Source organism: Copadichromis virginalis, linkage group LG2 (assembly GCF_057382275.1).
Source record: "Copadichromis virginalis isolate Kocher_CV1m ecotype Utaka linkage group LG2, C_Virginalis_male_GT1.1, whole genome shotgun sequence".
Taxonomy (NCBI): Eukaryota; Metazoa; Chordata; class Actinopteri; order Cichliformes; family Cichlidae; genus Copadichromis; species Copadichromis virginalis.
Window position 1 is genome coordinate 11,178,715 of NC_140619.1, and position 15,128 is coordinate 11,193,842.

A 15,128-nucleotide genomic window follows, 5' to 3' on the forward strand; every position below is an offset into this window, starting at 1 on the left:
GTGTGTGTGTGTGTGTGTTAGTGCCTACATAGCAAGCAGGTCTGGCCAGGATCTGGTATCAAGCCGGCACTTTGCGTAATCTGGGAGAGTAGAAAAGCGCTACATAAAAATCAGTCCATTCACTGTCTGAACAGAGTTTCGGCATGTTACTTTTGCACTGTTTTGCATGTTCTGGCACATGTTGTTGTTGTTGTTGTTATTGCATGGCTTGATTAAGGTACACATTATGCTGACATCTGGGGCCAGAGCTGAAACCGTTCTGGGCCAGCACAGGGCCAGCAGTGTGTCTACAACTGGCCCGTGGCTGCACACCACCTACAGATGGCCCACATATCACAATGAATAACGGCCCTTTGGTGGCCTAGATCAGGTTTGCCAGAGGTAATCCACACATGGGCCAGCACAGGACGACCAGGGTGTCTGAAACTGGCCTTGTGCTGGCCCATGTGTGGATTACCTCTGGCAAACCAGGTCTGGGCCACCAAAGGGCCGTTATTCATTGCGATATGTGGGCCATGTGTAAGCACATTGTGTGGGCCTGATCCCTGCCATAACAATATTGCTGTGTGGGTGTCAGTGTATGTGGTCATGTATTACTTATTGTTGTGGGGACACAAATTTGTTTACACACTCACATTGAGGTCTCGCCTACGAAGGCTTGAGTCAGGGTTAGGGTAAGGTTCAGGCAGGGACTTGTGATGGGTAGAGTCAGGTTAAGTCTCCATTAAATTAATGTAATGTCCCCAAAAGTGATGGAAACACAACGTGTGTGTGTGTGTGTGTGCGCACGCATGTGCATGGGGTTAGGGTCAAATGTTGGATGTATTTTGGTGTTTTATTGTTTTGTGAAATGTTTACATTGTTTATTTGTTGTTTATTTATTTGTTCATCCTTGTTGTACTAATACAACTTATTATAGAATAACTTGGCATTTTACTACCCGTGTTGCCTTTAAGCAACAAACCAATATCTGTTTGGGGGGGGAGCAGGTTGTCAAATTTTATGATTGATATATTATTATTAGGGACCCTAAAGCTCCCCCAAAATAGGGAGAAATATTTTTTTCCCCCAAAATTAAAAAGTCATGCAGTAGAGGGTTAAAAGAGATGAGCAAGTGCAAAATCAGGGGCTGCAGTTAGCCGACTGCAGATGTCCATAAGGTACTTCAGCATGGAGGTAGCCCTGCACTGTCAGTGTGTTGGCAGCTAAAGGCCAGCTGCTTATTTCACAGGGAGAGAATAATGCAGAGATGGAGAAGGATAAGAAGGACAGGGCTTAAATTAAAGACTGCTCAGTGGTATTTGATTCACTGGCAATTTAAAGTATATACGCATAGTCATCGTGTTTTTAAATTGCATATTGGGTCTGTACATGTGACATTATGTTTTACTGACTGTTATTTAAAAGCTGCATGAAAATCATCTGCAGGTTAGTGCAGGGGTTAAATGGGTTACTTTGCTGTACTGTGATGGATTTAAAACAGCTGATCACAGCTTGTACATTAAGAAAATCTACTGCAGCTCTCAATAGAAATTGTGACTTAGGATTTCCCCCCACGCTGAGCCATTACAGATTGGTGTGTCCAATTTTTAGGGTTCCTTAACCTGCTGAATCCACTTTAACCCCTGACTGTACACTTTCTGTTTAGGGCCAAAGTCACCCTCTACAATGTAGGCAAGGGAAAATATTTTTTTGTTTTTAAATTTTCCTCTTTCTCTGTTCATGTTCTGCTGATCTGATTCAAGTTGAATATTTATGAGAATTAAAATGTAGGCCACGTTTGTTAATCTAATATTTTATTACATTAATATAGCACAAGGTTGAGTTAGCTCTGCACACACACATAGCTGGTAGAAACGTCCTCCAAAGAGCTACTTTCAAGACTACATTTTAGAGTCGCTACTCTTTACTTTGAGTTAAGGAGTTGAGTCAGTACTTTAACAGAGTATTTTTAACACTATCTGTACATGTGACACCTGGCGTTCACAGCCCTCACTGCATTCGTGCTTCCACTTTATTTATTTATTTTTTTAGCTTTTTATAAATAAAATTTGCATAGATGAGCAGCGTGGTGTGTACTTTGGTCTGTGTAGCAGAAGCTGTGTGAAGGACAGCTCATGAAGCCATCTTTTATTTAACATTTGAAAAAAAAACAATGTTCATGTAATTAAAGTGTAATGTGCACTAAAATGTGTTCTTTATGTTTTTAGCCTATTTCTCTCTCCAGGTAATTTATGCCAGGAGGAAGTATTCAGTGTCTCCACCTGCCACCACTGGACCACCAGAATTTGAGAGGGTCTTCAGAGCTCAGTGAGCCCCTTTGTGTCTGTTTGTCTATGCATGTACTTGTATTACTAAAATCCTGTGGGGACCCTTCAATTTTGGAGGGACGAAATTTTACCTGATAAATTGGTAAGAATGAAAGGGATGCCTCTGGTGCCCCCTGGAGGCTGTGGTGTGTAGTGTTTTACCACTTAGTTTCGGTTAGTTTTGTTGTCCTTTGTGTTTAGAGCAAACTGCTCAGAGTACTTCCCCATCTTCATCACCGTGCTGTGGCTATCTGGAGTATTCTTCAGCCAAGGTGAGGCGACAGAAGCCACAGAGGCTGCTGCAGCATTAACACGTACGCTTTACGACCTGAAAAGGTAAACATTTAAAGGTGTGTCTGTGTGTTTCAGGTCTGTCTTCAGTCTGCGGTTTGCTTTATTTATATGGACGGTTCAATTACTTTAGAGGATATTCTGAGTCTGCACAGGGACGGTGAGAGCTATGAGAACCCCTACAATTACAATAAATACACTCGCTGTTTAAAATCATTCTTATACTGATGCTAACGTTTGCACTGCAGGAACTCCCATATGAAATGTGAGTTTTACTTTATGGAAAGTTCCTGCTCTGGCTTTCATACCCTCTGAAGGATGGGATCTCTCAGGGTTATTGAATTTTAAATGTTCACAGTGAAGTTAAACGCTGAGTTAAAAATGTCCAACTGTGTGACATCATCAGAATCGGCATACTATATTAATCTCTAGGGAAATTATATATCAGTCTGACAAACGGCAACTATCAAAATTTTGAGCTATGCAAACAGGACAAGAGTACAAAATCACCAAGCTAAGGTTATTTATTTTGACTGCGATTGTTTAGATCCAGACTGTCCCCTGAATGCCTCGTCATGTTGGTTTTTTCAAAGCTTGTATTTTTTTTTTTAAACTAAATTCTGCACTTCCTCTAATGTCCACTAGAGGCTCGCGCATAGACTCATGTAAAAATGTCTAACTTTACAGCAAGAAATGAAAATGTTTACAGGCTGATTCCTGTAGTATCTGTATGTGGCCTCTTTTGGCTGTGGTCAAAATGCTAACACTTTTAGAAAATAGTCACTAGTTAAAATCTAAAATGTTCATTCAACCAGGTGGAACAGAGCTTTCTGCCTCCTGTAAATGACTTACTGTGAGTAGTTCTGCCTGTGCAGGTGTGTAACAGGTAAACTGACTCAACACTGTTCATGCCTCTGGTCTCTTTCAGTCTGGCTCCACTTTACTTCTGCGCTCAGATTCTCTGGATTCTCATCGGGTTCTCGGCTGTTGGCATTTTCCTCACAATCTGCCGAGTTTACCTGAACATGGACCTGCTGCAGGAACTTTGCTCCATCTTCGGGCTGTTTTGACCGAGGAGGATAAGAAGTGACAAAAGGGAGGAGAGGTTGTCTTCTACTCTGATCTTCATCTCTGTATTTCTCATACAGTTCGTTAAATATTCTGTTATCAACCTGAAAGTAGGGAATAAAGAGAGATGATGTATCTGCATCTGTCAGTTTCTGTTGATCACCAGCAGAGGGCACCACACCCCGACTTTGACCTCAAAGTTTCTTCATTTCAAACGACAGACACCACGGTGTAAAAATACTTAACTACAATTTAAAGCGCTGCATGCTAAAGCCCCGTTCTTGTTATAGTGGATATAAGGGGGTAGTCAATATTTAAAACTTAAACTCTTTCGTTTTGCATCTATAATTAATAAATGTGCTTTCAGGACATCTTCAGTCATATTTACACAGCACACCAAGGAGGAAACGCTGTGTTTACAGAAAGAGGAACCTCCCCTACAATTTCCATTTATGGTTGAACTGATTTAACAACAGAATTTTAGTGGAAGGCAAACAAAAGCCAGCAAACTGAAACAATGCTTTTGACAATAAATAACAATGAACTGTTTTGATAAATATTCATAAAGTTTTTTCTTTTTCTTCTAATGCTCCACCCCCACCCCCACATACTGGCCCTTTTTAACTTCATGTTATTAAATATGACCTTTTTATAAAGCACATTTCAGTCCTCACGTTCCTGTTTTTGGCCACAAGGTGGCAGCATTTCATTTATAGAGGCTCTGGGTAATAAACACTGAAGATGAAGAATAACTTGATCATTTTGAGAAAAACTGATTTTAAGTCAATCAACATACAAATAATTTTTTTAATTTGTTTTAATATTTAAATAAAAATTTGTTTAAAAATAAGTTCTAAATTCACTATAAAACTCTTTTTCATACCTCAAATCTATAGTGCTTATTTTTAACCTTAAATTAATACGATGGACTTTTGTTGAGCCTAACAGCAGGTAAAGCTGAGGAGTCCTGAGATGATTAAAATAGAAACCAGCCCCTCTGCTGGTCCTCCTTCACTACATCCATGAATCTTCTCCGAGGTCTTCCCCTTTTCCTCCTGCCTGGGAGCTCCATCTTCATTAGTGTTGGTCAAGTTACTTGAAAAAAGTAATCAGTAACTAATTACTGATTACTTCCCCAAAAAAGTAATCCCGTTACTTTACTGATTACTTATTTTCAAAAGTAATTAATTAGTTACTTTTTAAAAACACGATTTACAACCTGAATAGGTGATAAAGCGATAGATCTTTCAGCCCAATTCTACTTTTTCTGCATAATCCATCATACAAAATGTAATCAAATGGAAAAGTCTCTTTTTAAAACTTGTTTTGTTAGTTTTAATCTTTTAACTTTATGCATCATGCAAACATTTAATTATATGCAACATTCACTGACTGGAAGAAATTTGTTTAATATTTAAACCTATTTTCTGCACATAAAATAATTTTTTTTTTGTGTTTACACTCAGTCTTTCAAATAGATGCAAGTAAAACACAGCAGAAAATAAAGTCAAAGACTCAGCGGTCCTTTTGCTCTATTTTCACCTGTAAAGCAGGAGTAGGGTAGGCGGAGGTTTATCCTGGTGCAGGTGTGCCGCAGTGGTCAGTGGAAGAATCCACGAGTTTCTCTGAGTTTCCCATTACGTCGTAGCGCACTGCTTGCTTGGAAGTTTAGGGGGTTTTTTTCGCTGTAAAAAGAAGTTTTCTTCCCACGCACAACGGACGCTAAAGTTTTTGTCACTTTTTATGGAATCAAACTCAAAGTAAGGTTAGTACTTCCACGCTTTAAACGCTGCACGCTCATACTCTCTCCCACAATCGATATGTGATCCATTGTTGATCTGCACACAGCTGTTGTCACAAACGTCGCACTTGCTAACGTCATTGTCATGAGACATTCTCGCAAAAAATCAAGGTTTTAGTAACGCAGTAACACAGCGTTCCTATGGGAAAGTAACGGTAATCTAATTACCGTTTTTGCAATAGTAATCCCTTACTTGTTACTTGAAAAAAGTAATCGGATTACAGTAACACGTTACAGCCCATCTCTGATCTTCATCATCCTTTGTCCAACATGTCCATGCTGCCTCCTCAGCACAAGTTCAAACCATCGCAGCCTCACCTCTAAAAAACATAAATGAAACAATATGGAGGATTTCAGAATAAGCAGTTCTTAAAAAGTAAAAATGTTCAAAATTTCTACCACATTTGAGGTGTGTCTTCAGTATGAGCACTGAAACCTTTTTTTTTTCTTTGCTGTAATTGTTCCTCAGGGACAAGTGGACATGAAACCCACAGTCCTTTTGCACAAAAACGCATTCAGGTTTATCAGAAGCTAAAAAGAAGCTTCAGGTGACATCTTGATTATTTCCGTGCTTTTATTTGCTTCTGCAGCATCTTTAAACATTAAAACCAGCATAACTCTGCTCCTGCTGAGATCTCTACAGTTAATGTGCGGTTAATTAAACCAGCGAGTCAGGCCGTTAATGTGATCCAGGCGCAGGCTGATATTTCCACTTACTACCTATAAAAAAACATGGACCGCACCAGCACAGCTGCCATCGGGTGTAGAGGGGTGGGGGCTCCTAAAGCACAAGTGTCTATGGAGGCAGGGGTAAAACCCCTCTGCTGGTTTTCAGCCTGACTCGTCTGTCATGAAAGCCAGAAGTGTAACAGCATTAGATCTGTGACATGAGGTTTATACTGAGATCGATACATTCATTAAACTCTGCTGTCCTACGAAAAAAAATGTACGTTTTATAATTCAAAGATAATCCTGCAGCCTTTGATCTTCAGGTAACATTTATAAGGTAAAACAGTGAGATCTGTGTTTGTGGAGGATAAAGGCGTCTTTGTTGGTTTATGAGGATTCATCTTTAAAATCAAAACTACTTTGTATCACAAGTGTAGTCTATTTGTAAAAACCCCAGGCAGCAGAAGCTGATATAAGCCTGTAAACTGTGAAGTGACCGGCTGTTGGAGATCAAATCTTTCTTGTGTGCGTCCGCAGTTTGTGTTTATTTGGAAAAATCCGATCATCCGACCAGCGGCCTGAGGAGAGCCGAGTCACGTCGAGCAGTGTGATATGAACGCTGCCTTCAGAACAAAACAGCTCTAATTAAAGCTTTAAGAAGTTCTCAGAAGCCTCCAACAACAAAAAGGAGGACATCTTACATAGTTTTGTGTTTGTCCTGAAGTCTGATGTAGATATTTTTCCTCTGGAGCACACTGCTGTTTATCCATGTCGGTGTAAACTGCTCAGTGTCTGCTAGACAAGCATCTCCCATCAGCTGAAAGTTACGCTAATCAAACCAGTAATGTCTCTCTATAAAAATCATCTCTTGGTTAAAATACACCGAAATCTCTTACTTTCATGTAGGAACTATTTTCTATCTGCTGTTTACATCCACCAAACGAGAGAACCAAGTTACAACCTGGAGGCTGAGAGGAGCCCTGACCAGTAACACTCAGACCTGCCATCAAGCTGCAGGGTAAAAGAAAATGAAGCTGAGGCACCAACAGCTGCAGTTCCTCTAACGTCCAGCAGGGGCTCCAGCAGTGAGTCAGTCCCCACAGACTCCCACGTTAAAATATCTGACTTCACAGCAGACATACACCTGTTTACAGCCTGATAGAACAACTGTTCTGGTCTCTATGGATAATTTAAACTTTTATAACACCTGGACAGGTGTGAATGTTTTCTTTCTGACAGCCTCTTTGACTGACAGGCAGCTGTAGCTGCTAGCTGTCTGCTAGTCTTCACCTCAGCTAATTGGAGTCCCTGACCTGGAGCTCTGGACCGTGTTTGTGCTGTTGGAGCCTTTTTTTAATGGAATTATCTGACCAATAATCTGGCTGCTGTGAGATTAATTAAACTAAGAGACCATCAAAGCAGTCTGAGCTCCAGTTTTGGGACTTTATTTAGATTCTACTGAGCGTTAAATCATCAGGTATGTGTGTCTGTTTGATGCTCCCATACAGTCTGTAGGTTAGGCAGCAGTCAAAATGCTAAGTCGAGTCTTCAAAATGAACAGCCCCTAAACAGTGGGTGGCATCATGGTGACAACATCAATCCATTTATATGCAGTCTATGACCGTGATCTATATTTAGCCCCCACTGTGTTGACTTTTACCTCTCTTCTACCCGCGTGGAGCCATTTCTGCCCTCGTTTCAGGAGGGATTTACATAGAGTTGTAAGGTGATAGGTTGCAACTATCAGTCACTAGTTATTAAATGACTTTTGTCTTAGTTTTTCACATGTCTGTGGGTCAGAGGTGGATTGTGAGTAAGTTGTCACTCAGGTTGTTTGAATTTTCTCACGCCGAACTGTAATCTGCACCACAAAGAACTGAAGACTATTTATAGAGCAGCTCTGCTCGAGTTTATATTAGGAGGTGCAGCCAGGTCTGTACAGCCTGTACATTATCACACACACACACACACACAAGTGCGCGTACGCTGGTTCATGTGTGGAATGCGGCCCTGTGTGTATTTTTAGCGTGTCGTCGTCTCTTTGGCAGACGGCGGAGCAGCAGTTGTTGTTCTCAGCGTCAGGATAACTTTCCATCCAACAACAGCTGCTTCACTCTGCGCCATCTTCTCAGGCTCCGCCCATCAGAGACAGCACCGCAGACTGCCTCCATCGCTCGCCATCAAACACCTGAACACCAGCGAAACACATTTCTAAGACCCGGTGTCTGAGAAAGGCTCACAATCACATCTAACAACGTAAAAATAATTTCATGCCTCTCTGTGACCTCTGATTATGAGTTTACCAACAGGTAAACGATACCTGAGGTCCTGACTTGTCCCTCCTCAGTCTGGAAAAGCTTCAGGAGGAGCTGGAAAATGTTGCACAGCTGCTAAACTCCTGAGTTGGCTTCCACTGAGCTTCCACATAAACAAACAACAAACGTTAAGTAAAGAGACTTTGTTACGTTTAGGGAAGATATCACAGTTTTTTAATATCTGAAGCATAAAACACGTTTTAAATACAGTTTAAATGCGAGGCTTGTTAAGCCACACCTTACAAACATCACCAAGACAGCAGCACAGACTGTGTGTCTCTGCGCACCTATTCATCTGTGATGGACAGAATGCTGTTCAACTTGTCTCTGAGTCTTACAGAAAACATGATCAGTCAATAACATTATTTCAGTTTGATCTGCAGACAACCTGAAGCGATTTCCACGTCTCCTTTACCAGGTTGTCGGACAGAAGGCTTGAATGTTTAAATGGATCCAGTTTGAGCGCACTTTTTTGAATTAACATGTTTATTGCTCTGTGCACTAAATCACCATATTAATGAGTTTCTGCAGCATTAATCTCTGATGTTATTTATTGTTATATTTTTGTGTTCCCTGTGAGTCACTCATAGTCACATGACGCACAAAACCTGCTTTTTACTTGAACGTGCTCAGAGCCTAAAGGGTCAGGTTCTAGTGTCAGAAGTTGAGGGACTCGAGTTAAACTACATTTGACCACCCATCACGGGTGGAGCCATGTGACACTGGTGCATCTGTATGTGGTCACATAAGAGAGGGGAACTGGTTATGGAAAAAAAATGGACAAAGACACCTATGGACCACAAAAAGAAACAAACAACTTCTAAAAGTGGTCGATTTGATCTTAAAGTATACTCAGACATGTGGTGATGACTCATTTAAGAAGGTTGTTATTAAAAGCCACCGTAAAGACGTCACACAACCAGAGTGACCTGAGCCTATCATTAACCAGCTTCTTGTCATGTAAATCAGTGAGTTAGTTAACTTTGCCTGCTTCCTGTGGATGTGAGATTATAAAGATCTGTTAAACAGGTCCTGTCATTTGTTTTCAGCAGCATCATCTGAGCTTCCTGTTTCTAGTGATTCTATTAAGAGCTTAATGCTGATTGGCTGAGATCATAGTTAGTGAGGCTGTTAATCTGAGCCGGATTAGATTAACCGTGTGTCCAGGTGTCTACCTACTGGCATTTTAAGATGTAGGCAAACAAAATTATTTTAAAAACGTATCTTTATTTAACACAGCCCTGCCATGAGAATCCTGATTTTGTCAGTGACTTTGAATAAGGTCATAGAAAAACTTCAGTTCACCATAAAAAGTAAAAATTTTCTATAAAGAGGGCCGAAATTAAAAAAAGGTGTCACGATAGCGTACGATTACACTCAGGTATGATTGTGCTAACAACAATTTAGGAAAAAAGCAGCTACACTGCATCAATTCAGTGATCTTGTTTCAGAAAGTCAAAACATTAGCTGAAAGAGAAATTTAAAAATGTCAATTTAAGTTACCAGATCCAGAATTTACATGTATTTGCCGACCATCTCCAGAAAGTATTTTGCTACCTGAGACAACTTATATAGAGTTTGCTAACGTTAGCCAGATAAAAAGACACCTCAGGGACGAACGGGATGTTGACGACCAAATGATCCCATCATGTCCTGAATGTCCTGCTGATGTTGACCACCTAAGGTCCCCAGCCTGGTTGGCTTCATTACATAAAAATAGATATTTTGCTGGCTAGCATTAGCTAACATTAGTTTACTTACTGACAGAGCTAATCATAGCTAGCTTGCTCGCTAATGTTGTTTCTAGAGCTGCAACTATTCATTGAGTAATTCAAATAATTTGATTTGACACAAATTCTTGACTTCAATGATTTGTTTAATGCACAGCTCTGCAGCATGGCGATGTGTTAAATGATGTAAATGGGAGTGCTTCAGACACGTTTATGACTAAAAACAGACCCGCAGTACAAATGTATTTAGGAGCAGCGTGTGAATAAAAACTCAGATAACAATAAGGCCACACAGCTCTCAGTTTAAAACAAAAATACTGAAACAAAAACACCTAACACAACAGCAGCAGTGATGATGACGCTGGCACCTTTTAACATAGAGGCGGAGTCTATTTACACACCACAAAGGGCAAAGAGTGAGGTCAGGCAGAGTGAAAACAAACAGCAGCTCTGTTCCTGTGATCAACATTAAAACACTTTATTGGGAAAAAGCTGCAGGAGTCCTTCATCAAAGCACCTGATCAACAAACTCCGACAACTAGAAAAGTGAAATTTGTAGCTGCTCCATCCACCGCCATTTGTCTTACATGGCAGAAGAATCTGCAGTAAAGCTCCACGGAAAAAACAGAATCCAATGAGTCGTTTATTGTGAAAGACCTGTGTTTTTTCTCTTTTGAATGTTTATGATTGCTCATTAATAAGACAAAAGTATTTTTTATCCGTTTACTAGATTAATCGATGGAATAATCGATAGATTACTTGATTACTGAAATAATCTATAGTTACAGCCCTACTTGTCCATTCGTCCATCCTTCGCTACCGCTTATCCTTTTCAGGGTCGCGGGGGGTGCTGGAGCCAATCCCAGCTGTCATAGGGCGAGAGGCGCGGTACACCCTGGACAGGTCGCCAGTCTGTCGCAGGGCTAACACACAAGGACAGACAATCATTCATACTCACATTCACTCGCACATTCACACATCCAGACCTGATTGTGTTATTGTCTTTTTCCCTGCCATGTTCTGAATCACTGACTTCACGTGTTTGAGTTGAACAAGAATGACTCAGGAAGTTCAGAAGATAAAGGAGGACATGAGGAAATAAGGGAACACTGGAAACTTACTGTTATTTTTTGATTTCATTATATTCAGGATATGTTTTTAGAGTTGGTGCTGAGGACTTTTTCTTTTTCTGATATCTGGAGAAAAAGATGGCCCACAAGTTCAAGGACCCATAAAGTATGATATCAAAACCTGTAATTATTAAAATGGGATTCTCTTTGGTCACATTTAAAGCTCAAAAGTGTTTTAACAGAAACACACAGCTGGCACATGTCCTAAGTGAGTTTCAGAGCTTTACAAGCTTTGCGTTTTGCTCGTATAATGGTCATAAAACAGGAGCAGGGTTTCACTGCCGAGCTGCAGTTAAACCCCAAAAACCTCATCCAGCCAAACAGCCGCTGACTCTCTGAATTTAGGCTTTTTGTAATCTCTAACAGAAATACATCCACTCCTGTAGACCAGGTTACCACCAAATATATGGTCTTATTTGCTTTGATGACTAAAATAAACACATTATACAAAATTTAGTGTTGTGTTAGTTGGAAAAAGGAATTTGGAAAGCTAGCTAACTAGCATTCCCATTCAGATGTGATTTTTGTAGCTATAATGTTAGCAAGCGACATGGTCAGGCAGCTAGCTGCAACTTAGTTATGCTGCGCAATTATACTGATAATTATTTTGCACCACTAGCTGATAAAGAATTTCAAAAATATTTACTAGCAGTTTAAGTGAATGACTGTCTCTACTTTAAATGTGTTTACCTAGTTAAAATAGTTAGAACTAGTCCTCATTTGTGTCATTATCAAGAAAATGGGTGAGGTAATTTGGAAAATTAGCCAACTAGCATTACCTCTCTGATATGATTTTGCTAGTGATAAAGCTTGCAATCAAGTTATACTTAGCCCACTAGCTGTATTTTTCTATGCTAGTCTGATGGCTATAATAATACTAACTGATGATGTAATTTATCAGCTTCCAGGATTGATAAGTTCTCATATCAGGGCAGCGAGTTTGGATAAGTTGGTATTTGATTGTATCCACTAAAACCAGCCATTTAAAATGACACAGACTGCCATTTGTCTGTGTTAGCAGGCATGCTAGTGCTTGCTAATATAGAACTAGTTAGACCAGCGGCCCCCAACCCCAGTACCAGTCCATGAGTCGTTTGGTACCAGGCCGCGAGAGTTGAGCTCGGGTGTGAAATTTATGGTTTTCGGGGTTTTAATCAGTTTTTATAGTTATTTTTCTTAATCGTTTTTATTGTTAACCGGTTTCCCTGGGTTTTTTCCCATGTGTCTGGTTTTATTTTGTTGTATTTATCTGTGACACCTTAAAGGCCTGTCTGTGAAACTATTGACGGACATAAACCAGCCCGTGGCGCAAAGAAGGTTGGAGACTGCTGAGTTAGACCAGCTGACTAACCTTAGCTTGTACTGTAATGTTGTCTCTGTTTAAACCCTGTATGAAGACATGTGAGTGTTGGTTTTTGTCCTCGTGTCGCACCTGGGTTGTGCTTGTTTAGTGAAGTTATTGATATTTGATTTCTAAGCTAAAATTAGCTAGCATTGCTCACTGTTTTCTTCTCCTATGTTTATCTCATATCTCAGTGATAAACTCATAAGTAAAAACATATGTCAGTGTGGAACAATAAAGCATTGTGTAAGTAGCATGCACTATGCTGGTTATATATTTTTATTTTGAATAACTGTGAATGATCTGAGAAGTTTTTCCTGATCACACCAATAACATCATCTTCCTAAACCCTAAAGAGAGTCAGACTTAGCATTTACATACCTCACACACACCCTTGACCATGACATCAGCTGATAGAAATGCTGTAATTCAAGCAGACACCACCCTGAAAGCTCAGCTGCGGGTCAGAGCAGTGACAGTATTGACACTATTGCTGCAGCTGACAATAAGATGACAGTAGTTGACATGGACGAGTAGGGAAAGTCTCCTTGTTAATGACTACAAGGGCCTGCAGAAGATACTACTGTATCTGCAGTCATCTGGACACAGCTTAACCACAGACTGTAGGTAAAGGAAGGACTTTGTGACATCATCAGTGCAAACAGTGCAGAGGTCCACTTCAGCTGAGGTGAAGCCGAGCAGGCCACGCCCCCACCCTCATTAGCTAGTCCCATCTTCTTTGTCGTTCACTTCGTACATCTCAAATTTTCTGTGTAACACAGATGTCAGAAGGCTGGACAGGCTAACGCACAAGGCTGGTCAGAATCTGAAGCAGTCAGTGAAAGTCAGGACTCAGGAGGTCATTATGAAGAACCAGTCTCAGCTGCACCACTCCACAGAAGCAGCAGAGCTCCTTCTCCACAGACTGATTCAGTCCCACTGATCATTCCTGCTCTTCTCTGTCTATTTTATAGCCTGTGGCACATTTAAACATCATAAGTTGACTTAAAGTTATTCAAAGGAGGCACATTTACATTCCATCTCTTTCTAAAAAAAAAATAAAAGTTCAATATACATGATAAGCTAAAAGGAAATAAAAAAAAATGGCACTGGTCTTTAGATTGTATTCAGAATTTTCAAATGGATGATGATTTATGAATCATGACACACTGCTCTCCCCTACACCTTCCTTTGTAGAGTAAAATTACTGGTATTCTATTGGTATCTGAAATACTGGCCCTGTATTTGCTTGGTATTTGGACAGATACCAAAATAGTGGATGAATGGTAAAAAGATGTTTGATATTATATTGTCTTTATTTAACTTATCAAGATGACTTCTGATAAAAAACCTTTCTAACTAATCTAGGTTTCTCTGGCAGCAGATAACGTTTATAACTTAACACCATTGCAAAGATTAAATACAATAAAAAAGTTATTTGCGCTACATTAATTTACCGTGACTAACTAAATATTTACTTTTATCTGACACCTTTCTGCGTGAAACTCTGCAGCTCGTGAACCAAAATAGCCGTTTGTGTGAATTTTCCACCTGGAAATTATTATTATTATTATTATGTTTAAATTATTATTATTTTGACATCCACAGTAACATATTCTACATACTTTTTTTTCAAGATGTGAAGTAATTTAAGGTCCAGAGGGCGTTTCAGAGCCATTACACCCTCACTTTATGTTGAAATTCAGATTACTCATAGATTATCTGGTGCTCTCAGATTAATTTTGTTGTGTAGGAGTTTCCTCAGGATGAAATAAACCGCTGAGCGGGGGGCGGGGAGGGGGGTGGGGGTTAAGGCCTTACACACGAGTTTTCTGCATTACCATAACGGTTCCCATAGACAATAGAGTCGCTACTGCGCATGTCACAGTTTTGATATGCGGCTACTTTCAAACGCTGTGGGAAAATAGAACTGCGATGCTACAGCCGTGACAGGAGTGTGAAAGATTTCTGAAGTCTTACAAGCTGGTATTAAAGTGATGTGTAAATTTACTGTCCAGACTTTAGTACAGTGTGGAGGAAATGCAGTCTGAAGATTTATGTTCTTACTGTTCAGATGTGAAGCTGGACTTATTTGCAAGAATAATATTATATGAAAACAAAATAAAATGTTATCCACTGAATAAAATAAATAATAAAATATATTAGATTTATATATTATTTATATTCTATATAGATAATAAATATATTCGTTTTGGGATGTTTTGGGATTTTTGACCTTTTCAGAAATCTGGATGTAACAGAAAATAAGTCCGAATGCTAAATTGTTGTAAACAATGTAGTGTCTGAATTCTTTTGCCTTCTGAGTGGAGAAAATTATTTTTCTTTTTTGTGTGTAGTCAAATGTTAATTTGAATAGTGGAGGTGGGAAAAAAGTTCGGACATTTCCCTTTTTTTAAAGAGATGATTGTGGAAAGAGTTCCTGATTGTCCCTGAAGGCAGCAAAGGTAAGCCC

At 39.8% G+C, this 15,128-nt stretch overlaps 1 protein-coding gene across 2 annotated transcripts in view; it reads left to right on the forward strand.

Moving 5' to 3' along the window:
• ltc4s (leukotriene C4 synthase) overlaps nucleotides 1-6,801 on the forward strand; it is an 8,095-nt gene extending 1,294 nt beyond the window's left edge. The window contains exons 2-5 of one of the 2 annotated variants that reach the window (XM_085471267.1): nucleotides 2,211-2,310; nucleotides 2,511-2,581; nucleotides 2,679-2,760; nucleotides 3,529-6,801. In XM_085471267.1, the coding sequence (XP_085327393.1) occupies nucleotides 2,211-2,310; nucleotides 2,511-2,581; nucleotides 2,679-2,760; nucleotides 3,529-3,670 (395 nt within the window). In that variant the 3' untranslated portion in view covers nucleotides 3,671-6,801. Of the gene's footprint in view, nucleotides 1-2,210; nucleotides 2,311-2,510; nucleotides 2,646-2,678; nucleotides 2,761-3,528 lie in introns of both variants that reach the window. The other variant, XM_085471276.1, reaches the window with a different exon arrangement.
• Nucleotides 6,802-15,128: the final 8,327 nt, after the last annotated feature.